Source organism: Hylobates moloch, unplaced genomic scaffold (assembly GCF_009828535.3).
Source record: "Hylobates moloch isolate HMO894 unplaced genomic scaffold, HMol_V3 SCAFFOLD_5, whole genome shotgun sequence".
Taxonomy (NCBI): Eukaryota; Metazoa; Chordata; class Mammalia; order Primates; family Hylobatidae; genus Hylobates; species Hylobates moloch.
This window is the reverse complement of record NW_026652280.1, coordinates 78,244,951-78,270,571: the sequence shown is the minus strand read 5'-3', so window position 1 is coordinate 78,270,571 and position 25,621 is coordinate 78,244,951. Positions and strand designations below refer to the sequence as shown.

Here is a 25,621-nt window from a genome sequence, read left to right as displayed (position 1 = left end):
GACCTTTAAAAAGTTTCTTAATGCTTAATTGTCTTTGCAGCTAACAGTTTCAGAAGTATTAGCTTAAGAGTAGTAAATGCCTGGGATGTTAACATCTTATTTGCAGAATTTGGGTGTCAGTGGCCATATTGCAATGTGACATTTCACCATAGAGAAGAGTTTCAGAGGCTCATTGAGGATCTCTAAAGGGATGAATTACATTTCATTCCATGGATGGTTAGGTACTGTCAGCCATCCATACCTGGGTATTCTGCATTCACGGATTCAACCAACCTTGGACTGAGAGTACTGGGGGCCAGGTGTGGTAGCTCATGCCTGTAATCCCAGCACTTTGGGAGGCCGAGGCAGGCAGATCACCTGAGGTCAGGAGTTTGAGACCAGCCTGGCCAACATGGTAAAACCCCGTCTCTACTAAAAATACAAAAATTAGCCAGATGTGGTGGTGGGTGCCTGTAATCCCAGCTACTCGGGAGGCTTAGGCAGGAGAATTGCTTGAACTCAGGAGGCGGAGGTTGCAGTAAGCTGAGATCACGCCATTTCACTCCAGCCTGGGCGACAAGAGCAGAACTCCCCTCAAAAAAAAAAGAAAAGAAAAGAAAATACTGGGGGGAAAAATAATAAAAAATAATGATACAAAAAAAGACCAAAAAATATATAATACCTATTTATATAGCATTTATATTGTATTATGTATTATAAGTAATCTAGAGATGATTTAAAGTATATGAGGGAGAGGATATGTGTAGGTTAGATGCAGATACTCTGCACCATTTTATATAAGTGACTTGACCAAATTGTGGTATCTGCAGGGTGTTCTGGAACCAATCCCTCACAAATACCAAAGGAAGAGTATTCATCTAAAAGATAACAATAAACTTAACTAATAAAATATTGTACATTTCTTCTATAATTTGACTAATCTAGGTTTCTTTTGAGGAATGAATATATGAACATGGTATAGATGGTGGATCTAATTTTTTTTCTAATTTTTAGTAATTTGTTAAAGATCTAATTTTTTAAAGTTAAAACATTTCTCTTATCCTAGGGAAACTTCATTTTAAAAATAAATAAGAGGAAAACAAAATTAATTAAAAAGAAAACAATTTGATAGTATTTGCATTCCTATGGTTATTTAAGAATTTGGATCACCAGGATCCTATTAAGTTCCTCCACATATCAGCTGCTTAACTGAGTACCTGCCATGTGGCGGGCATGGTTCTCAGTGTTTGGGAAATGTAAGTGAACAAAACAAAAATCCCCATCTTCATGGGGAGATTGAAGAAAGAATTGACTTAGTGATAGGAAGCTGAATATAGAAATCTAAAGAATGGAATTTCTAGACATTTGCCCTGGGGATGGCTGTATTTAACACTTTTTGGCTCGGTGGCTTGGAAGGCAAATAATGCAGTGAAATTTTTACATTTGCCATGGCACTCAATTCTCAGAGAGAAAATCATTGTTAAGCCAGTAGATACAGCTGAAGAAAAATATATGGACAGGGTTGTGAGTGAGTGAGCAGATAGATGACTGGCAGTTTAATACACTGCTCCAGTGTATTCAGCATAAAGTAAGGCATCTAGGGAAAAGTCGTTCAAACTTTTATGTTGATAATTGAAGTAGCATTTGTTGAGTGCTCATTATGGGTCAGCCATTAATATAAGTGCTTTTCATGTATTAACTCATTCAGGCCAAACAATAATTCTATGAGATAGACACCTTTATTGCCATTTTTTAAACAAAGAAAACTAGGCATAGATAGGTTAGGTTGTCAGGGTCAACTTAACCAGCTAGTATGTGATCTGAGTCGAGGCAATCTGGCTTCAGGGACCCCTGTCATTGTCGCTAGGCTGTACTGAAAAGGAGAGGCTACAAGCCATCAGTTACAATTACAGTGCAAAAAAGACACTGAAGACATCAGCCCAATATTCTCACTGAGGTCTGCAAGATAAGGCAGTTTTAAGGTTATTTGGTAGCAGGACAACTTTGTACAAAATTATGGTTCTGTTAACTCTACTTTGAAAAAGTGATAGCCATGACTGAAGAAAATCTAATACAGACTAATGAAAGTGCCTAAAGATATTTGGAGGCAGTGGCAATGAATTTGAGTCTCCGTATAAAATAGGCTAAAAAGATTAGAACCCTAGACATTTGGAAAGAAGAATGCTTCTAGAAAATATACCTGAAGTTTCCAAATAATGAAGGCTATTGTAAGGAGCAAATATGAATTTCTTTTCTTTTCTTTTCTTTTTTTTTTTTTTTTGAGACTGAGTCTTGCTATGTCACCCAGGCTAGAGTGCAGTGGTGCAATCTCAGCTCACTGCAACCTCCTCCTCCTGGGTTCAAGCGATTCTCCTGCCTCAGCCTCCTGAGTAGCTGGGATTACAGGTGTCCGCCACCGCGCCCAGCTAATTTTTGTATTTTTGGTAGAGACAGGGTTTCACCATGTTGGCCAGGCTGGTCTCAAACTCCTGACCTCATGAGCCACCATGCCCAGCGCAAATAAGAATTTCTTCATTGAGTTATAGGATATAGAAACTAGCTGATATGCTTGAAGTTTAAAAAGGTGCATTTATTTATTTATTTATTTATTTGAGATAAAGTCTTGCTGTGTCGCCCAGGCTGGAGGGCAGTGGTGCAATCTCTGCTTATTGCAACCTCCGCCTCCCAGGCTCAAGTGATTCTCCTGCCTCAGCCTTCCAAGTAGCTGGGATTACAGGTGCCCTCCACCACACCCAGCTAATTTGTGTATTTTTAGTAGAGACTGGGTTCCACCATGCTGGCCAGGCTGGTCTCGAACTTCTGATCTCAAGTGATCCACCTGCCTTGGCCTCCCAAAGTGCTGGGATTACTGGCGTGAGGCACCACCACGCCTGGCCAAAAAGAGACATTTAATTAAGACTATGGGCACAGATGCAGTGGCTCATACCTGTAATCCTAACACTTTGGGAGGCCAAGGCAGAAGGATCACTTGGGCCCAACAGTCTGATACTAGCCTGGGCAACATAGGGAGACCCCCGTCTCTACCAAAATAAAAATAAAAAAATAAAAAATGATTACCTTGGCAGTCTTTTCCTTTCAGCATTTTGCATATATTATCCCACTGCCTTCTGGCCTCTACGACTTATTTTTCTTTTTGTCCTTTTTCCAATTTTTGTTTCTTATTTTTTTATTTTTATTACTTATTTTATTTTTTTCAGACGGAGTCTCACTCTGTCACCCAGGCTGGAGTGCAGTGGTGTGATCTTCGTTCACTGCAACCTCCCGCTCCCAGGTTCAACTGATTCTCCTGCCTCATCCTCCTGAGTAGCTGGGACTACAGGCATGCACCACCACACCTGGCTAACTTTTGTATTTTTAGTAGACACGGGGTTTCACCATGTTGGCCAGGCTGGTCTTGAACTACTCACTTCAAGTGATCCACCTGCTTCGGCCTCCCAGAGTGCTGGGATTACAGGCATGAGCCACTGCGCCCAGCCTCCAATTTTTTAATTGTAAAATACACATAACATAAAATTTAGTACCTTACCCATTCTTAAGCGTACTGGTCAGTGGTATTAAATACATAATGTTGTGCAACCATCACCCAAAACTCTTAATCTTGTAAAACGGGAACTCTATATACATTAAAAAATAATTTTCTTTCTTTTTTTTTTTTGAGACCGAGTCTCACTCTCTCACCCAGGCTGGAGTGCAGTGGCATTATCTCAGCTCACTGCAACCTCCACCTCCCAGGTTCAAGCGATTCTTGTGCCTCAGCCTCCCGAGTAGCTGGGATCACAGGTACCCGCCTCCACACCCGGCTAATTTCTGTGTTGTTTTAGTAGAGGTGGGGTTTCACCATGCTGGCCTGGCTGTTCTTGAACTCCTGACCTCAAGTGATCCATCCGCCTTGGCCTCCCAAAGTGCTGGGATTACAGGCGTGAGCCACCGCACCCAGCCAAAAAATAATTTTCTATTCCCCCTCCCCAAACCCTGGCACCCACTATTCTACTTTCTGTGTCTATTTTAACTACTTTAATTACCACCTATAAGTGGAATCATATAGTTTTTTTCTCTTCGTGACTGGCTTGTTTCACCTAACGTAATGTCATCAAGGTTCATCCATGTTGTAGCAAATGTCAGAATTTCGTTTCATTTTAAAGCTGAATAATGTTTATCCTGTTGTATGTATGTACACATTTTGCTTATCCATTCATCTGTTGATGGACTGTTGGGTTGCTTCCATGTTTTAGCTATTGTGAGTAACACTGCTGTGAACATGGATGTACAAATACCCTTTCATCTCTTTGCCTAAAGTCTTAAGAAAAAAAATGTTTAAAAAACAGCAAATATCTCTTTAAGACCCTACTTTCAGTTCTTTGCAGTATGTACCAGAAATGGAATTGCTGGATCACATGGCAATTATATTCTTAATTTTTTGAGCAAACTACCGTACTGTCTTCGACAGTGGTTATACATTCCCACCAACAGCGTACAAAGGTTCTGGTTACTCCATATCCTTGCTAACACTTTTAAAAAATGTATCATAGCTATCCTAATGGATGTGAGGTAGTATCTCATTGTGGTGTGACATGCATTTCTCTATTAATTAGTGTTGTTGAGCACTTTTTTATGTACTTATTTATCATTTGTATATCTTTGGAGGAATATCTATTCAAGTCCTTTGCCTTTTTTTTTTTTTTTTTTTTTTTTTACATGGAGTCTCACACTGTCATCCAGTCTGGAGTGCAGTGGCGCGGTCTTGGCTCACTGCAACCTCCACCTCTTGGGTTCAGGTGATTCTCCTGCCTAAGCCTCCAGAATAGCTGGGATTACAGGCCCCCTGCAACACACCCGGCTAATTTTTTGTATTTTTAGTAGAGACTTAGTTTCACCATGTTGGTCAGGCTGGTCTTGAACTCCTGACCTCAAGTGATCCGCCTGCCTCGGCCTCTCAAAGTGCTGGGATTACAGGCGTGAGCTGCTGTACCCAGCCTCCTTTGCCCATTTTTGACTTGAGTTCTTTAGTTTTTTTTGTTGTTGTTGAATTTTAGGAGTTCTCTGTATATTCTAGATATTAGGAGTTCTCTGTATATTCTAGATATTAATCCCTTATCACATATATGATTTGCAAATATTTTCTCCCATTTCTAGAGGCTGCATTTTTACTCTGTTGCTATTGTCATTTATTGCACGAAATTTTTTAATGTTCAGGAGGTCTGTTTTGTCTTTTTGTTGTTGTTGTTGCCTCTACTTTTGGTGTCATATCCAAGAAATTATTGCCAAACCCAATGTTGTGAAGCTTTTGCCCTATGTTTTCTTCTAAGAGTTTTATAGTTTAGGTCTTACATTTAGGTCTTTCATCTATTTTGAGTTAATTTTTGTACATGGTATTAGATAAAGTTCCAACTTCATTCTTTTGCATGTGGGTCCATTTGTTCAAAAGACTGTCCTGTCCCCATTGAGTGATCTTGGCACCCTTGCCAAAAATCATTTGACCACATATGAAGGGTTCGTTTCTGGGCTCTTTGTTCTATTCCACTGGCCTATATGTCTATCTTTATGCTAGTACCACACATTTTAGATTACTGTAACTTTGTATTAAGTATCAAAATCAGGAAGTTTGAGTCCTCCAGCTTTGTTCTTTATCAAGATTATTTTGGCTATTTGTGGTCCCTTGAGATTCCATATGAATTTTAGGATAGGTTTTTCTATTTCTGCAGAAAACATCTTGGGATTTGGATAGAGATTTCACTGAATCTGTAGATTGCTTTGGGTGGCATTGACAACCTTAACAATGTTGAGTCTTCCAATCTATGAACATAGGATGTGTTTCCATTTATTTAACTTTAATTTCTTTCAGCAATGTTTTACAGTTTTCAGCTCCTTGATTAAGTTAATTCCTAAGTGTTCTTTTTGATACTATTATAAGTGGAATTGTTCTTAATATCCTTTCCAGATTATTTGTTGTTAATGTGTAATAGAAATGCACCTAATTTTCGTGTGTTGACTTTATACCCTGTTACTTTGTTGAATTCATTTATTAATTCTATTAGGATTTCTTTTTTTGGTGGAATTCTTAGCATGTTCACATATGAGATCATATCATCTGCAAACACAGATAATTTTATCTCTTTCTTTCCATCTTGGATGCCTTTTATTTCTTTTTCTTGCCTGATTGCCCTGGCCAGAACTTCCAGTACTATGTTGAATGGAAGCAGTGAAAGTGGGCATCCTTGCCATGTTCTTGATCTTAGAAGAAAGTATTTAAGTGTTTCACCATTGAGTATGATATTTGCTGTGGGGTTTTCATATGTGGCTTTTATTATGGTGAGGTATTTTCGTTGTATTTCTAGCTCGTTGAGTGTTTTCATTCTGAAAGGGTGTTGAATTCTGTCAGATGCTTTTTCTGCATCAATTGAGATGATCATGTGTTTTTTCACCCTTCATTCTGTTCATGTGGTGTATTACATTTACCAGTTTTTATGTGTTCAACCATCCTTGCATTCCGGGAATAAATCCCACCTGGTCATGGTGTGTAATCCTTTTAATATGCTTCTGAATTCAATTTCCTAGTTTTTTATTGAGGATTTTTACATCACTGTTGGTAAGGGATATGATATTGGTCTGTAGCTTTGGGTTTTTATAGTGTCTTTGTCTGGCTTTAGTGTCAGAGAGTGCTGGCCTCATAGAATGAGATGGTAGTGGAGGAGGTATTGGTTAAGAGATTCAGGCTGGGTGCAGTGGCTTGTGCCTGTAATCCTAGTACTTTGGGAGGCTGAGGTGGGAGGATCGCCTGAGCCCAGGAGTTCAAGACCAGTTTAGGCAACATAGTGGGACCCTGTCTCTACAAAAAATAAAAAAATTTAGCTGGGCGTTTTGGCATATGCCTATAGTCCCAGCTACTTGGGAGGCTGAGGAGGGAGGATCGCTTGAGCCCAGGAGGTCAAGTTTGCAGTGAACTATGATTGCACCATTGCATTCCAGTCTGGGTGACAAAGTGAGATCCTGTCTCAAAAAAAAAAAAAAAAACAACAAACCATCAGGCGTGGTGGCTCACGCCTGTAATCCCAGCTCTTTGGGAGGCTGAGGTGGGCAGATCACGAGGTCAGTAGTTTAAGACCAGCCTGGCCAACATGGCGAAACCCTGTCTCTACTAAAAATACAAAAAATTAGCCAGGTGTGGTGGCGGGCGCCTTAACCCCAGCTACTCGGGAGGCTGAGGCAGGATTGTTTGAACCCGGGAGGTGGAGGTTGCAGTGAGCTGTGACCATGCCACGGGTGACAGAGCAAGACTCTATCTCAAAAAACAAATAAACAAACAACCAGAGATTTAGAATATGTTTAGGTGGAGCAAATATTTCGAAGGTGTTTGTGAAAATTTAATGAAATAATGCATGAGGAGACCATAGCATGGCGCCTGGTACTCAGCAAGTGTTCTCAGCAGAGTTGCTGTTATTATCATTAATGTCATAGCCTTCATTGTTGTTACCCTTATCTGCCAACTACTAGGGCTACTTTAATTTTTTGTACAAGAAACATGTCTAAACCACAATTGGTGAGTTATTTTTATTAGTGGTTACAGAGAGAACTTAGCGTTATACTTTTACTGAAATCGACTTATTTTTTATTTTTGAGACAGCGACTCGCTCTGTCGTTCAGGCTGGAGTGCAGTGATGTGATCTTGGCTCACTGCAACCTCCGCCTCCTGGGTTCAAGTGATTCTCCCACCTCAGCCTCCCGAGTAGCTGGGATTACCGGCGCACACCACCACACCCAGCTAATTTTTTGTATTTTTAGTAGAGATGGGGTTTCACCATGTTGGCCAGGCTGGTCTTGAACACCTGACCTCAAGTGATCTGCCCGCTTTGGCCTTCCAAAGTGCTGGGATTATAGGGGTGAGCCACCCTGCCCGGCCTGGAATTGACTATTATTAACTATGTATCTTTTAAAATGTTTGATTATTTTGAATCCTCAATTATGTCTGCTGTGAAACCACTGATTTTGGTATTCATTGGAGACTGACTCATAGGAACAGGAGTCAGCTGTATGTTTCAAGCATTTTATTAGGCAAATAAACAGACATTTACTGCACAACAGGACGGGTTATCCCAAGTTTACAGATGATAAAACCAAGGCCTTTGAAACATTCATAGTGCAATACTGTAATGCAATTCTGACACTACCCACCCAGAGTTCCCGCAGACTCCCTAAGTTAAGGGCATAGTACCCAACAAAATTGTCCTTGCTTCAGATGCCAGCAACAAGTTGGAGGCCCTAGGCCACCTGCACTTCGGATAACTGGCTATAAGTTCAGGAGTCCCCACAACTACCTCAGGTTTGATAATTCATTAGGATGACTCAGAACGCAGGAAAGTGCTCTACTTATCATTACCATTTTATTATTCAGGGTACAAATCAGGACCAGCCAAATGAAGGGACCCATAGGGTGAGGTCTGGGAGGGTCCTAAACACAGAGCTTTGTGCCCTGTCTCCATGGAATCAGGGCACATCACCCTCCTGGCACATTGATCTATTCACCAACCAGGAAACTCCACTGAGCTTTGGTGTCCAGAGATTTTAGCAGGGCTTCATTATTTAGGTTTGATTGCAGGATTGAATTCAATATCCAGATCCTCTTTCATCCCCGGAGGTCAGGAAGTTGACCCAATATCAGGTGACTCAAAACCCTGTCTCTAATCACATGGTGGAGCCTGGCATCCTAAGTTATTAGCATTAGCTATCTGGGGCCCACCATGAGTCACCTCATTAGTATAAATTGTCAAGGTCCACCATAAATAACAGAGATATTCCTGTCACTTGGAAAGTTACAAGGGTTTTATTCTTCATTATACAACAGAGGGTCATACATCTAATGAGGACTGGAGCCAGGATTTAATCCAGTTCTGTCTGAATTCAAAGCCCCAGCTCTATCCACTATTCCATTTTTACAATTAAGGGCCTTAGATAAGTGGTTTGTTTAAGGTCACACAGCTAGTAACTAACAATAGAGCCCGGTCCCAGTACAGACTACCAATGTGTGCTCCTTCCATAATGCAATTACTTCCATGATGCATGTTGGGGCGCATTTGACTTGTTTCTGTAAATTTTGCAGTTGTGTTATAGAACACAGCGTCCTAGCTAAGGTATATCAGTTGACAGGGTTTGTCATCATTTAGTTATGTTTTATTCATAGATTTTTAAAAGTCAAGTGAGAAAAATTCAGTCAATACTTCCAACATTTAAGAAAGTGTAAGTCCTTTTTGATTTATTGTTTTATTTCTAAAAGTAATAAATATCAATAGAAGGAAATTAATCCATTACTGTTTGAGGCTGCATGGTGCTATTTTTCTGACATTTGGCTTAATTTGGATACCTCTTTCTGCTTCCAGGTACCATTCATTGTATTTTCCATGCAACTGGGCACCACTACACTTGGAAGAAAGTTACCACAACTGTACACAACATTATCGTGGGCAAGTTGTGGATAGATCAGGTGAGGAAAGGTACCACCAAAGTGTGTGTGAAGTTTGAAAGAATACCTCTTTAGGTATATTTCTGCAGTATTTAGGACATGTGAACTGGTCCCAGAATGTTGCTACTGATTCATCAGTTTCTCCTAAGGAATTTCTCTCAGGCAGTAGCCCTACCTCTACCTCTCCAAGTTGCTGTACCACAAATTATTGTTTATAAATGACCAAATTATAACATTCATCAATGACTATTCTGCTAGGACTGTGTTGGGTGCTACAACAGGTAGAAAAAACAAACATGGCCCCAACTCTTAATCCTTTCATTATTCATCAAATACTTATTGCCAGGCGGTATGCTAGGTCCTGGGGATACAAAGTCTGATGAGGTGTCCCTCAAGAATTTATTATATCATTGGAGATATATGACCAATGTGTAGGTTGGAAAATGTGCAGCGACATACACTAATATAAAAGATGCCCTATGATAGTATCTAATTAATTGTCAGTTTTCTCGTAAGACAATGGTTGCAGCAAATTTAGAAAAGAGGGAATACTGTCTTCTGAGCAGTCAGGAAAGGCCTCACAGTAGTTATGGGAGTTAAGTTGAATCTTAAAGTGTGGTTTGGGATTTAGAAGATAGAAAGGAAGGGAAAATGGGCCGGTCATGTTGGCTGACGCCTGTAATCCCAACACCTTGGGAGGCCAAGGTGGTAGGATCACTTGAGCACAGAAGTTTGAGACTAGCCTGGGCAACATAGTGAGACCTTGTCTCTACAAAAAAATTAAAAAAAAAAAAAGAAAGAAAGGAGGGAAAATGAAATGAATCAAATATAGAAAGGCCCACCATATGTAATTTGCAATTGTGAGTAGAGTATTTTGATTTAAGCAGAAGAGTTCATGAAGGGTACTAGTGAGGGATTGGTTTGGAAAGGTAAATTATCATGTGAATTTCAGTGTATGTGCTGAAGGTCAAATCATGCCATCTAACATGTGAGATACAATTCAAAACAAGTGGTCACTTGGTCTTGATCTCAACCTGGAAAACCAAGGTTACATAGGGATTCTATAGCATTCCCAAGGCTAGCTAAGATCTGAATCTTAAACAAGGGATTATTAGAATGTAAGATTGAAAAGTAAAGAATTATGAACCATGGGTTTGGCAAACATTGAATTTATTGAGTCTTAATAAAACTATGAATTTTTTCATTTTACAGTCTGGCGAAATTGATATTGTGAATCACAAGACAGGAGACAAGTGTAATCTTAAATTCGTTCCTTATAGCTACTTCTCTCGGGATGTAGCAAGAAAGGTAAGGGAAGTTGAAATTTAAATTGTTTCACTTAGCATGTATCTCTTAGAAAGCATACTCCTTTAGGACTGGAATGTATATACATGTGGGGTGGTATAGGGGTGTGTACATTATATATAGTGTATGTGTATATATAGTGATTCAAAAAAAGTAGAGGTGAAAGGCTGGGCATGGTGGCTTATAGCTGTAATCCCAGCACTTTGGGAGGCTGAGGCGGGCGGATCGCCTGAGGTCAGGAGTTCGAGCCCAGCCTGGCCAACATGATGAAACCCTGTCTCTACTAAAAATACAAAAATTAGCTGGGTGTGGTGGCATGTGCCTGTAATCCCAGCTACTTGGGAGGGTGAGGCAGGAGAATCACTTAAACCTGGGAGGCAGAGGCTGCAGTGAGTCTTGCACCATTGCACTCCAGCCTGGGCAACAGAGCGAGACTCCATCTCAAAAAAAAAGAAAAAGTAGAGGTGAAGGAGAAAGTCATCAAGAAAGACTATATTGTATTACTAAACCAATTCCTTCTCTTTTCTGGGAATGACAATAAGTGAGGAAGTGAAAGTGTCAAGAGCAATGAGAGATTGAAAATGGGAAACACGGCAGAGGTGGGTGGATCACCTGAGTGATCGGGAGTTCGAGACCAGCCTGACCAACATGGAGAAACCCTGTCTCCACGAAAAATACAAAATTAGCCGGGCATGGTGGCGCATGCCTGAAATCCCAGCTACTCTGGAGGCTGAGGCAGGAGAATTGCTTGAACCGGGGAGGCAGAGGTTGCAGTGAGCCGAGATCACGCCATTGCACTCCAGCCTGGGCAACGAGAGAGAAACGTCGTCTCAAAAAAAAAAAAAAAAAAAAAAAAGAAAGTAAATGGGAAAACACAGAGGAAGGACTAATAAAAGATTTCAGAAAAAAGGGGTTTGATCACTGAGAAGTTTGAGGGGGAGTTGTGTGATACCACCATAATGATTTGTGTCATGAGTTTCTGTGGGAGACTGAAGAATAGCTGGGGATTTAAATCTGTTTATAGGTCCCTGTGAATTTCTTGATAGAAGAAAATATAATTCTGAGTACCAGTCAGATGCTTTTTCTACATGTATCTTTGATACAAAAGTCCCTGGGAAGGGTAGTGAGGGGAGGGGACAGAGCAAGAAGTGGGGATAGTTAATGGGTACAAAAAAATAGAAAGAATAAAGTCTAGTATTTGCTGGCACAACAGGGTGACTACGGTCAAAAATAATTGTACGTTTTAAAATAACTAAAAGAGTATAATTGAATTGTTTGCAACACAAAGGATAAATGCAAATTATAAATATATACACCTACTATGTACTCACAAAAATAAAAACTAAAAATAAAGTTTACCAAAAATCCCCATATAACAAAAAATGATAATGAAATCCCCAAGTCATGGCTCAGTTATTTCAAGTAGCAGAAAAAAAATACAACAAAATAATTTGAGGCCAGGCATGGTGGCTCATGCCTATAATCCTAACACTTTGGGAGATGGAGATAAGAGGATTGCTTGAGCCAAGGAGTTCAAGACCTGCCTGGGCAACATAGTAAGACCCTTTCTCTACAAAAAAAATTAAAGACTTAGCCAGATGTGGTGGCACATACCTGTAGTTCTAGCTACTCGAGTGGCTGAGGTGAGACATCACTTGAGTCCTAGAGTTGGAGGCCACAGTGAGCTATGATTGCATCAGTGTACTCCAGCCTGGGCAACAGAGCAAGATCCCATCTCTAATAATAATAATAATTTGGATGACTCCCTGGTGTTTGTTATAACAGGATCTAACCAGTATTTATCCTAGGACTTCCAATATAGTCAGGTAAGCTAATTCACAATGAATTCTATATAGCCAAGCCCTGTTCTCTACCCTTGCAGGTGACGGGGGAAGTGACAGATCCATCAGGAAAAGTCCACTTTGCTCTTCTGGGGACATGGGATGAGAAAATGGAATGTTTCAAAGTACAGCCAGTAACTGGGGAAAATGGGGGTGATGCTCGGCAGAGAGGCCATGAAGCAGAGGAAAGCAGGGTCATGCTGTGGAAAAGGAATCCTTTACCGTGAGTATCAGCATGCATGCTGCCCAGATACCACTTTGACCTTGACTGTGGAGCAATATTGAAGGCATTTCTGCCTGCCCTCTCACTTAATTATGTGAGGAATTGAGCAAGGGAAATTGAGACCTTTGGAGAGGGTAACAGAAGGTTGTCATTGTATGATTTGACTTGTAGCATGCTTATTTTAAGGAAGTTCAAACCAAACTACGTCTGACAAAAAATACTTTGTGCTTTCTAAAGGTCCTTTGGATTGTGATTCAGAAGGATATTTTTCTACTATTTAGAGCAAAACTGTTCAAAAGTGGCTAGAGAAGGAAGGTGCCTACCACCTGTTAACAATTTAGCCTAAAGGCCCATCAGCAGCCAGGTGCGGTGGCTCACGCCTGTAATCCCAGCACTTTGGGAGGCCAGGGCAGATGGATCACTTGTGATTAGGAGTTCAAGACCAGCCTGGCCAACATGGTGAAACCCCATCTCTACTAAAAATACAAAAATTAGCCACATATGATGGTGTGCACCCATAATCCCAGCTACTTGGGAGGCCGAGGCATGAGGATGGCTTGAGCCCAGAAGTTTGAGGTTGCAGTGAGCTGAGGTCATGCCACTGCACTCCAGCCTAGGCGACAGAGTGAGACTGTCTAAATAAATAAATAAATAAGAAAAAGAAAAAAGCCCAGCAGAAAAGAAAGATCCCTGAGACAATGTACAGGACTTTGGTAACAAGATGGAGGTCACTTATTTCCTGTCATCATCTAATACAGTCAGTTTGTAGTGATAGCCAAGATAATCCCAGAGAGAGTTGAAAAGAAAACTAAGGAAACAGGAGTGAGGAATTTTCATTCAGTAGAATGTTTCCTTCTTTCTAATGAACGTAGATAATTTCAGCTGGGCACCACACAACACCAGAAGACTATGGAACTGAGTGATGCTGGAGAGGGGATGGGGAGGGATTCAATTTGTCTCCTTTAGTTAGGGCAATGTGACATGGTCCTAGATCCTTTTCACAGATCTTGTTTTTGTAGAACAGCCTTGGTGATGTGGCCTTGGCAGTGTACTTAGTTGTTGCTTTTTAAATAGGGTCTCGGCTCTGGGATTACCATTTCTTTTTCTTATCTTCTACTTTTAGGAAGAATGCAGAAAACATGTACTACTTCTCAGAGCTTGCTCTGACTCTCAATGCTTGGGAAAGTGGCACTGCCCCCACAGACAGCCGGTTACGACCTGACCAGAGACTAATGGAAAATGGGCGCTGGGATGAAGCAAATGCGGAGAAGCAGCGCCTGGAGGAAAAACAAAGACTTTCCAGAAAGAAGAGAGAAGCGGAAGCTATGAAAGCCACAGAGGATGGTAATGAACTTCCCTTCTGCTCTTCTTTCTTGATGCATGGAGAATGCCAGCACTAATTTTTTTCTTTCCTCTCTTTTCCTTTTAGGCACACCATATGATCCCTATAAGGCACTGTGGTTTGAGCGGAAGAAGGACCCTGTTACCAAGGAGTTAACCCATATTTATAGGGGAGAATACTGGGAGTGTAAAGAAAAACAGGACTGGAGCTCATGCCCGGACATTTTCTGAAATGGCAGTAACAAAAAAGAGGAGCATCTAATGGAGAAGAGGACAGAGGATGTGTGGGAAAGCTGGCAGTTGTGACTCTCTTACCAAGTGCTTTCCTCAAGTTTGTCTCTCTTGACCAATCATTTTTTCCAAATCAGTCACCAGAAGGAGACACCAGTGGTGGTGATTGGCTGGTTGCCTTAGCTGATTGAAACTGAAATCGACATACGAGATACTATGTCTGTAAGGGAGAGGTTTAGTGGCCGAAGGTTAGTGTTATTCCACATCCACAAAGTCAAGTATTCTTGGCTCTTCTTTCTCCCTCTGCCCCCATTTAAGATGATGTCACTCACCCTCCCCTTGTAGTATCCTGCTCAGCCAAGATCTGCGTAAAATTATGATTCAGGGGCATTTTGGTGCTGTTCAAAGCAAGAGCCGAATTTAGAAGTTCCCTTAAAAAGAAACACATAAGACTTACCAATGGAGGCATCGTGAATGGTTGCAGTGGAGCTTAGGTATAACATCATCAAGTGTGTTCACATGCAGGGTCGGTTTAATGGAGTGTCCACGCGGAGATAACTGCGATATTGGAACACCTGTGAGAGAGATTGTTCTATAGGGCTGGGATATTCAGAGTTACATTCTTGGAAGTTTCTATTTTTACTTGCATCAAACACCCCTCTGTTGTTCTCCATCATCTTTAATAGCAACTGGAGACTACTTTGGTCATTGGTAAGAGGGGTGCATTCTCCTCACAAAGGGGTTTTATGGACTTCCTCAGGCGGAGAGCTTCTGAGAACACAGGCAGGATGGAAAAAGACTACTAGCCACTTTTGCTTTCCCAACCCCCCTCAATGCCATCCTTCATTGTCTTTCTGGCTTCTCTTCTTTCTCCTGGCACAGTACCATTTTGGGTCTGTGCCCCAGTGTGGAGCAAAACATTGCCTGTCCCATTCTGATATACTTCAGAATTTGAGAGGAGAAGTTACTCTGGAACAAAAGTTTTCACCATCTCTCAAGCCCCAAGGACTGGAGCCACCTCTGGAATGTGTTAAATATCTGTATATTATATATATGTAGAGAAAAATCTAATTTTTTGGTTTGATTTTCTTCCCATTAAGAATCTTGTTTTTTGATATCCCTTGTCTGCCTGAGACTCTCTCTTGGACACGTGTTGATGTGGATGGCACACCTCTGCTCTCCATCTTTTATGGGCAGAGAGATTCAAAACCTGAGCAGGATCATGTCTGGCAGTTACTAAACAGGGACTTTGTCCATGGTTTGTATCATGGGGTGCCTACTGCTGTCTAAACTCTGCTCTTCTAATTAGCTGACTCTTGAAAATGAAATCCTAACCTCTTTCCTGCCTCTTTTCTTTCTCTTTTTAGGAAGAGTGTGGATAGAAAGTCCGGAGGGCAACTTCCAATTTAATTCTGCTCTGTCCGGCGCATAGGCTAAATCCCAAAAGAACTTTCTTCCTAGGATGTGGGGCTTAAAGCACTACTGTCATGTGGGGGTGGATCAGATAATTGCTCCTGTGGGGCCCTGGCTTCCTTCTCTGTTTGTTCAGTATTTGTTTTTGTTGTCTTGTTGAGAAATATCACCCCTGTGCAACCCACCCTTGGTTGAGGATCACAAATTGAGGTGCCTTCCTTGTATGCTTTTTGTTAGTATTTTTTGTTTTTGTTCCTTAACTGCTGAGCCTCAGCCAGCGTGGGTCCTGGGGGGACATATCATTCCAAAGGAAGCCATCCCTATGGGGAAATTGGTTTTACTGGGTAAATTAGTACTTTTATTCCTTCCCCTATCCCTTCCTTCCTAGTTGTGATAAACATGGGAGAGGAGTGACCTTGACTGCTGGGGAATTTCTTCCTAAGAACCTTATTCCCAAAATAAGCCAGGGGTTATGTCAAGGCTTCTTTCAAGGAGGCTCATAAAAGCAGTGACCTCATCGGGGGCTTTGGATAGAGTGAGAATTCTCCAACTAAATTGGACTTCTCTGCTTTATCCCCTTTTCTTCCTTCACCATCTGCACTACATTTCTGGCTTGATCCCCAATCAGATTCCCGCTAATGGAAGAAGTTTAGAATCTTTCAGGTGGAATAAAGTCACATGAAAACAAAACACAACTATATATATTTTCAGTTTTTTTGCCTTATTGCTTTTTTTCCAAAAAAAAAAAAAACTACTAAATTAAATAATTTTTTAAAAGTCATATTGTTTGTCTGATTCACTTCTGCTGCTAGGCAGGAAGTGGTGTTGGGGAGGTGAAGGAGAACTGGTCCAATGGTAATTTGTTCTGCTCGAGAATCTGAGAGCCCAGAAGCCCTGGTCTTCATGAGAAATGGAAAGAAAAGCTGTTCACCACCACTCCAGAGGGCCATGAGCAGAGGAGTAGTTTTAACAGCCCCTGCTGCTGAAATTAACAGTCATCAACATCTCACCTTAGTACAGGGGAATCGTTTTTAGTGTTTTTGGTACTGGGTCTGCTCCACTTCAAAAATTTTCCCTGTAAATTTAATTTATCTTGTCCATTTAGATTCTCAGATTGTTGGCTGTTTTATGTAGGAATTCAAATTCTGTTTTTTGTTTGAGACAGGGTCTCACTCTGTCACCCAGGCTGGAGGGCAGTGGCATGACAGCTCACCGTAACATCCGCCTGCTGGGCTCAAGCGATTCTTCCCACCTCAGCTCCCCAAGTAGCTGGGACCACAGGTGCATGCCACCAGAACCAGCTAATTTTTAAATTTTTAGTAGAGACAGGGTTTTGCCATGTTGCCCAGGCTGGTCTTGAATTCCTGGGTTCAAGCAATCCACCAGCCTCTGCCTCCCAAAGTGCTGGGATTACAGGTGTGAGCCACTGAACTTGGCCTCAAATTCTGTTTTTGAAACAAGCAATTGAGTTTTGATTTGAAGACCTTTGAGAAAACTAATGACAGTGGACATGTTTGTACAAGTTTTCACTGGAAAGTTCAGGTTGAGGGAGGGGATAGGCAAAGTAACCTATGGTCCTGGCGGGGGCTGAGATCAGAGCAAGCACAATTCCTGCCCGTGGGAGGGAACTCACATTTGCTGAGCATCTGCCTCCATGTACAGGGTGCTGAAATAGGAACTCTGACCATTCTCTGGCTTGCACATAAACAATTTTAAGAAGAAAATGTTGCAATCATTTTGAAGATGAAGGAAACAATTTAAATAAATTCACTCAAGGTCATGTAGCTGGTCAGTTAGTCACAGTGTTGGAATTCAAAGCTGGGTTGAGTTTGTGACCTCTACAGTCCTGTGCTCTGGAAGAAACTCTGAGTTGGAAGGCAGCTGATAATTAAGTACTTTCCTCCTAGATTGTATCACATCATGCATAAATGCACATTTCCATTTCCAGAAGCTAATTAATGTTGATAGCGCCATTTCTTTTTTTTTTTTTTTTTTTTTTTTGAGGTGGAGTCTCACACTGTCACCCAGGCTGGAGTGCAGTGTCGTGATCTCAGCTCACTGCAACCTGTGCCTCCCAGGTTCAAGCAATTCTCCTGCCTCAGCCTCCCGAGTAGCTGGGATTACAGGCGCGTGCCACCACGCCCAGCTAATTTTTTGTATTTTTAGTAGAGATGGCATTTCACCATGTTGGCCAGGCTGGTCTCAAACTCCTGACCTTGTGATTCACCCACCTCAGCCTCCCAAAGTGCTGGAATTACAGGCGTGAGCCACCGCGCCTGGCAGCACCATTTCTTTTAAGGCTGTATGTAAAGAAAGGAGCATCCCTGAAATTCAGTCTACAGGCTCCTTGATTGATCAAGGCCCTCATGTCTACAAAGTTGGCTCTGATGTCAGGGATGATTTTCTAGCCTGGTTCTTAGGAAGGCCACTAAGTGTTCAAGTCATTTGCCTGACTCCCATTGGCTGGATTTGATATTAAGTTTCAGCAAAGGTTTTTTTCCGGCAAGCTAAAGAATCACTGCAGTAGACCCCTGACATTTGTGAGAGCTGTATCCTGCAATCTTGAATACTACCATGGCATACAATGTACTGCATTAGGGACAATCAAATGTAGCTGAAACATTTAACGATCCCTCACTGAATCCGTTATTATTTTTATTTTTATTTTTTAAGATGGAGGTCTCACTATATTGCCCAGGCTGTTCTTGAACTCCTGGGCTCAAGCGATCCTCCCACCTCGGCCTCTGGAAGTGCTGGGGTTACAGATGTGAGCCTCTGTGTCTGACCCCTCATTGCATCCTTTAATGTGACATGATGGGCTAGGATGTGGATCTTGAGGGGTCTACCATGCTCAGTCATGATTGAAAATTATAACTCAGCAAAATGATAAATTATTTGTTGGAGACCTCTGAATTTGCACAAAAATGTTAAACCTATACATTTAAGGGTCTGCTCTACTTTCAGCAAGATAATTGAGAACCAACCTACAGTATTGTCCTAAAAGGAGGTATAGAAAATCTTTGCAATTCATTCACTATAGTTGTATATTTTGTGCAACTCTAAGATTGTTATCAAAATTTATTATAACTTGCTTCTAAAAGTTTATAAAACTTATGGCCAGGCAGGGTGGCTCATAATCCCAGATTTTTGGGAGGCCAAGGTGGGAGGATCACTTGAGATCAGGAATTCCAGACCAGCCTGGCCAACATGGTGAAACCCCAACTCTACTAAAAATACAAAAATTAGCTGGGCATGGTGGCAGGTGCCTGTAATCCCAGCTACTTGGGAGGCTGAGGTGGGAGAATCACTTGAACCTGTGAGGTGGAGGTTGCAGTGAGCCGAGATCATGCCATTGCACTCCAGCCTGGGCAACAGAGTGAAAAAAAACAAAAACAAAAACTTTTGCCAAGTACTCTACCGTACCCAGTGGGAAGCATCCGAAGCCTTTCATGGCGCTCCCTTCCAAAGCTCATAATTTGTGGTTAAACTCTCCTCATAATTTTTGGCTAAACTCTCCTGCTCACATTGATCCCTCAGGGGAAGGAGACAGGGTAGCCAGACGAGGCTTCTTTAAAGGCAAAAAGCTGAAGGTTTCAGATCTTCTACAAAGAGTATTGCAGAGGTCACATCTAAGTCTGACCAGGTGACATTAGAGGTTGCTAAAGAAAGAGTTGGTCCTGAGATATGGCTAGAGATTTTTTAATTAATTATTAATTCCACATTTACTCTAGCCTGTTACGTGACATACACTGGGGATACAAATAGCAAGAAAGAGCGTAAACAGGCAATTGCAATCCAGTTTTATAAGTGGTGTAAAAGCACTGTAGGGACAACTATTCTGTAGTGAATTAGGAGGGAGGGGATAAAGACATGTCTGAGAAGACTTCCAGAACTAGGAGAATGTATGTGAGCTGAGAGTTGCAGGTTACATAGGGTTTAGGAGAAGGGCAATGTCAAAAATGCTGCATGAGCCGGGCGCGGTGGCTCACGCTTGTAATCCCAGCACTTTCGGAGGCCGAGGCGGGCGGATCACGAGGTCAGGAGATCGAGACCACGGTGAAACCCCGTCTCTACTAAAAAGACAAAAAAATTAGCCGGGCGTGGTGGCGGGCGCCTGTAGTCCCAGCTACTCAGAGACGCTGAGGCGGGAGAATGGCGGGAACCCGGGAGGCGGAGCTTGCAGTGAGCCGAGATTGCACCACTGCACTCCAGCCTGGGCGACAGAGCGAGACTCCATCTCAAAAAAAAAAAAAAATGCTGCATGGAGGAAGATGAAATGCAAGGCCAAAGCATTCTGAGTTCAGATGACTGCATGAATAGCTTGTGTTTAGGGTCAAAGAGAGAGCACTGAGATATGCTGCTGGAGAAAGGTTAGCCCCAAGTTATAGAAGGCTTTCCATATCCTATGGAGAAGCCATGTAGCTCCTGCCTGCAATTCTAACATTTTGAGAGGCCAAGGCAGGAGGATCCCTTGAGCCCAGGAGTTCCAGATCAGCCTGGGTAACATGGTGAGATCCTGGTCTCTGTTTTTGTTTTTTTTTTTGAGACGGAGTCTCACTCTGTTGCCCAGGCTGGAGTGCAGTGGCGCAATCTCGGCTCACTGCAAGCTCCGCCTCCCGGGTTCACGCCATTCTCCTGCCTCAGCCTCTCCGAGTAGCTGAGACTACAGGCGCCCGCCACCACGCCCAGCTAATTTTTGGTATTTTTAGTAGAGACGGGGTTTCACCGTGGTCTCGATCTCCTGACCTCGTGATCCGCCCGCCTCGGCCTCCCAAAGTGCTGGGATTACAAGCGTGAGCCACCGCTCCCGGCCCCTGGTCTCTGTTTATATTGAAAGGGGAAAAAAAAGCCTGGGTTTTTTTTCTTTGCTTTTCTTTGCTTTTTTTTTCTTTTTTTTTTTTTTTTGAGATGGCGTCTGGCCCTGTCACCCAGGCTTCCAGGCTGGAGTGTGCAGTGGCACGATCTAGGCTCGCCGCAACCTGCCCCTTCCAGGTTCAAGCAATTCTTCTGCCTCAGTCTCCCGAGTAGCTGGGATTACAGGCCTGTGCCACCAGGCCCGGCTAATTTTTTGTATTTTTAGTAAAAACAGGGTTTCACCATGTTAGCCAGGCTGGTCTCGAACTCCTGACCTCAGGTGATCTGCCTGCCTCAGTCTCCCAAAGTGCTGGGAATATAGGCTTGAGCCACCGCATTTGGCCCAAGAGCGTGGATTTTTGTTTTCAACTAGAGAGCTAGTGAAACATTCTTAAGCAGGGTGGAAAATGATTGGAGAGGGGCCGGGTGCGGTGGCTTATGCCTGTAATCCCAGCACTTTGGAAGGCCGAGGCGGGCGGATCACCTGAAGTCAGGAGTTCCAGACCAGCCTGGCCAACATGGCAAAACTCCATCTCTACTAAAAATACAAAATAATTAGCCAGGCATGGTGGCGGGTGCCTGTATTCCCAGATACTCTGGAGGCTGGGGCAAGAGAATCACCTGAACCCAGGAGGCAGAGGTTGCAGTGAGCCGAGATCGTGCCACTGTACTCCAGCCTGGGTTAAGAGCTCCCTCTCAAAAAAAAAAAAGAAAAAAAAAGAAAAAAAGGAGGTTGGAGAGGATACGAAGATGAGAAATGGAGGGATTCCAGAAAGGATGAAGTAGAATGAAAGCATTTCATGGCTTTCCCATGAAATGGAGGGCAGAGGGAAGAAGGAATTCTTATTTTTCTGACTTAGGAAACCTAGATGGAAGATGGTAGTAAGATAAACAAGTTTAGAAGGAAAGTTAGGTTCATTTTTAATTTTTTTAGAGATAGGGTCTCACTGGGTTGCCTAGGTTGGAGTGTAGTGGCATGATCATAGCTCACTGCAGCCTCCAACTCCTGGGCTCAAGTAGTCCTCCTGCCTCAGCCTCTCTAGTAGCTGGAACTACAGGTGTGTGCCACTACGCCCAGCTTATTTTTTATTTTTTGTAGAAACGGGGTCTCACAATGTTGCCCAGGATGGTCTCAAGCTCCTGGCCTCAGGCAATTCTCCCACCTCGGCCTTCCAAACTGCTGTGATTACATGTGTGAACCACTGCACCCAACAGGTTGATTTTTAGACATGCTTTGTAAGATGTGCCTGTTCAGAGGTCAAGTAAGCAATTGTAGAAAATGGGTCTTAACATGTGATAGTGGCATTTTTGTGAGAACCGAGGAATGAGAGACTGAGAGAGCCTGCACATAAACTCAACTGGCCAACTTAAAAACACATGTAATATCTTGACCCCATCTGCAGAGATTCTAATTCAGTTATGGGCTAGGGCAATTTTAGACACACACACACACACACGCGCGCGCACACACACACACACACACATACAATTGCCCTAGCCCTAATTGAATCAGAATATCTGCAGATGGGGTCCAGGTATTTTACATATATATGTGTGTATGTGTGTGTGTGTGTGTGTGTGTGTATCTTTTTTATATATATACACATATATGTATATATAAATTATATATGTATGTATGTGTGTGTGTGTGTGTGTTATCACACTGGGACCAGGTGCAGGGGTCATGCCTGTAATCCCAGCACTTTGGGAGGCTGAGGAGGGTGGATCACCTGAGGTCAGGAGTTCGAGACCAGCCTGGCAAGTGTGGCGAAACCCCATCTCTACTCAAAATACAAAAATTAGCTGGGGCCGGGCGTGGTGGCTCACGCCTGTAATCCTAGCACATTGGGAGGCCGAGAGGGGCGGGGATCACGAGGTCAGGAGTTCGAAACCAGCCTGGCCAATATGGTGAAATCCTGTCTCTACTAAAAATACAAAAATTAGCTGGGCATGGTAGCACACGCTTGTAGTCCCAGCTACTCGGGAGGCTGGGACAGAAGAATCGCTTGAACCCAGGAGGCAGAGGTTGCAGTGAGCCGAGATCGTGCCACTTCACTCCAGCCTGGGCGGCAGAGCGAGACTCTGTCTCAATAAACAAACAAACAAACAAACAAACAAATAAATAAATAAGCAAGCGGGGCATGGTGGTGGGTGCCTGTAGTCCCAGCTACTCGGGAGTATGAGGCAGGAGAATCTCTTGAATTCGGAAGGTGGAGGTTGCAGTGAGCCAAGATCGTGCCACTGCACTCCAGCCTGGGCAGCAAAGCAAGACTCTGTCTCAAAAAAAAAAAAAAAAAAAAGAAAACAAAAAGAAAATGAAAAAAAGAAAAGAAACTGACTTAAGCATAGACAAGTAAATGACTCAAGAACATAGGCAAGTAAGTGACCAGAAAAGGACTTAAATCCACTCTTTGTCATTATATACCTAGAAACCAACTTGAGCATAGACAAGTAAGTGACTCAAGAACAGGCAAGTAAGTGACCAGAAAAGGACTTAAGTCCACTATTTGTCATTAATATACCTAGCCTATGGTAAGTCTATACTACGGTATTAATTTTCCATAGCTGCATAACTAATTACTATAACCAGTAGCTTAAAACAACACCTGTTCTATCCATTCACGGTATATCCGTTCATCTGAAGATGAGAAGTCCCACATGATGTGACTGGGTTCTCTACTCAGGGTGTCACAAGGCTGAAATCAAGGAGTTGACCAGCTTGAGTTCTCATCTGGAGGAACTGAGGGGAAAACTGCTTCCAAGCTCATTCTTGCTCTTGGCCAACTTAGGTTTCTTGCAGTTGCAGAACTGAAGACCAATTTCCTTGCTGGCTGTCTGCTGAGAACCACCCTCAACTTCTAGAGACTGCCCACATGTTTTTGCCACATGGTCTCCTTCATCTTCAAGTCTTGTGTTTTGAGTCTCTGACTCCTTTCTGCAACCAGCTAGAGAAAACTCTCTGCTTTTAAAGGGTTCAAGTGATTGGCCAGACTCACTCAGATAATCACATATTTTAGAGTAAGCTGTACTATATAATATCACCTTATAACAGGTTATAAATTAATAGGGTGAATTTCACAGTCCCAGGGATTATGCAGGGTTTTGTGGGGCTGGGAGGGTGTTTTGTGGGTCATTTTAGAATTTTTCCTACTTCAACTACCCAGGGAAACCAAAAGGGTGAAATTTAAGCTAAACAAATGATAGGCTCTTGAGTCTGAAAAAACTGTAAAAGTCACCTAGTTTAGGCGTGACAGCCACAAACATCTCATTTCAGATGTACTCTTTTCTTAATCTTTCTTGAGAACGACAGTCTATACTCATCCTCCATTTTAAGCCTATTGTTTATAAATTCTAAACTAAGGTCATGTTTTTATTTCAAATTATAATGAGCCCATGCTGGCTCCTTACTTATGAAGCAAGTGAATATGAAGCGTTGAATTATTCTAACAGCCTTATGGAGTTTATATAAAACTTTTTTTTTTTTTTTGAGATGGAGTTTTGCTCCTGTTGCTCAGGCTGGAGTGCAATGGCACAATCTCGGCCCACCGCAACCTCCACCTCCCGGGTTCAAGTGATTCTCCTGCTTCAGCCTCCCGAGTAGCTGGGATGACAGGCATGCACCACCACGCCCGGCTAAGTTTGTATTTTTAGTAGAGACGGGGTTTCTCCATGTTGGTCAGGCTGGTCTTGAACTCCCGACCTCAGGTGATCTGCCCACCTCGGCCTCCCAGAGACACCGCGTCTGGCTAAAACATTTTTAAGTGAATAAATGCAAGAGATGAAAATTATGAAATGGGAGGTGGAGGAGGAATAAAATCAGCATATTAGAGATATTATTAAACCACAGCTTGCTTCTTAGAGTTTGAGGGAAGCCTGACTTAATTCTTTTTTTTTTTTGACTATATATATTTAAAAATGAAAAATGCCAAGATGGCATTCCAAAAACTGAGGTATATTTTTAATGCTACGTTTAGCAAATCAGTGCTTTTAACAAATACTGTACAGTGACTCTATGTTTACCTCATGTGGAGGTAGCATTGAAAGGCTACATTTGAAGCCTTTACAAATGGCCTTCCTTACCTCTTCTATGTATCCAGGATTTCAATCTGAAGATATCTGTAAAAATCACAATGTTTGTATATATCTACCTTGCAAAATCCGCCTTTGCACAAGAACAAGTATATTTTTAAAATTTATGGCAGTATTGTTTTTAATAATGAGATATAGAAAAAGGTAAAAAAGCCAATAGTTGTCAGTTTGATTACATAGATCATATTATAACCATACAATCCAATACTGGCGAACGTGGATTAAAAAGCACGATAGGTCTACATAACTGCCATGAAAAAAGTCCATAATATGTTTTTAAATGAAAAAAGCAAATTGCAGGGAACTTACAACAGCAACAACAAACCCTGAGAAAAGTGATTTATCACTTCTAGTTTGTAAACAAGGGCCTTGCCTTATCACCTTCCCTTATCACCTTTGTAACATTTGTAAAATGCCTACCTCTAGCTGAATCCATATGATTCTTTACCATGGAACAAATACTATTTTATTATAATTATGTAGAAAAACAGAAAAAAGTGTTCTAGGACAGCCGAAATAGCTCAGTTGGGAGAGCATTAGACTGAAGATCTAAAGGTCCCTGGTTCGATCCCGGGTTTCGGCAGCGCTTCCCGTTTTGGGCGTTAGTCATCACTACATGTGATTTCTGCACAGTTAACAGGGTCAACACCCTGTGGGTTCTCACTCAGGCTGGGACAGTTAAGGGAAAACTTATCGGCATTTTCCTCTGGGAGGGAATACTGGGGACATATGTCCTACGTTTTAAATTGCTCAGTACGAAGTTACGCCTCTGCTCTCACTTGGGACCTGGTTTGAGACGAGCTCTCCGGGAGCACTGCGCATAGCTCACTTTCTTGAGCAACCCTGTCCCCCCGCACCCAGCTTCTCTTC

At 42.2% G+C, this 25,621-nt stretch overlaps 1 protein-coding gene and 1 non-coding gene across 4 annotated transcripts in view; both read left to right on the top strand.

The window, feature by feature from the left end:
• Positions 1–16,589, top strand: part of OSBP (oxysterol binding protein) — a 40,439-nt gene extending 23,850 nt beyond the window's left edge. For all 3 annotated transcript variants that reach the window (XM_032152962.2, XM_058438725.1, XM_058438726.1), the window contains exons 10-14: positions 9,372–9,475; positions 10,667–10,762; positions 12,642–12,823; positions 13,947–14,167; positions 14,253–16,589. In XM_032152962.2, the coding sequence (XP_032008853.1) occupies positions 9,372–9,475; positions 10,667–10,762; positions 12,642–12,823; positions 13,947–14,167; positions 14,253–14,395 (746 nt within the window). In that variant the 3' untranslated portion in view covers positions 14,396–16,589. The remainder of the gene's footprint in view (positions 1–9,371; positions 9,476–10,666; positions 10,763–12,641; positions 12,824–13,946; positions 14,168–14,252) is intronic.
• Positions 16,590–25,261: 8,672 nt separating this feature from the next.
• Positions 25,262–25,334, top strand: TRNAF-GAA (transfer RNA phenylalanine (anticodon GAA)). The gene has a single exon. It is a non-coding gene; the product is annotated as a tRNA-Phe (tRNA).
• The last annotated feature ends 287 nt before the right edge of the window (positions 25,335–25,621 follow it).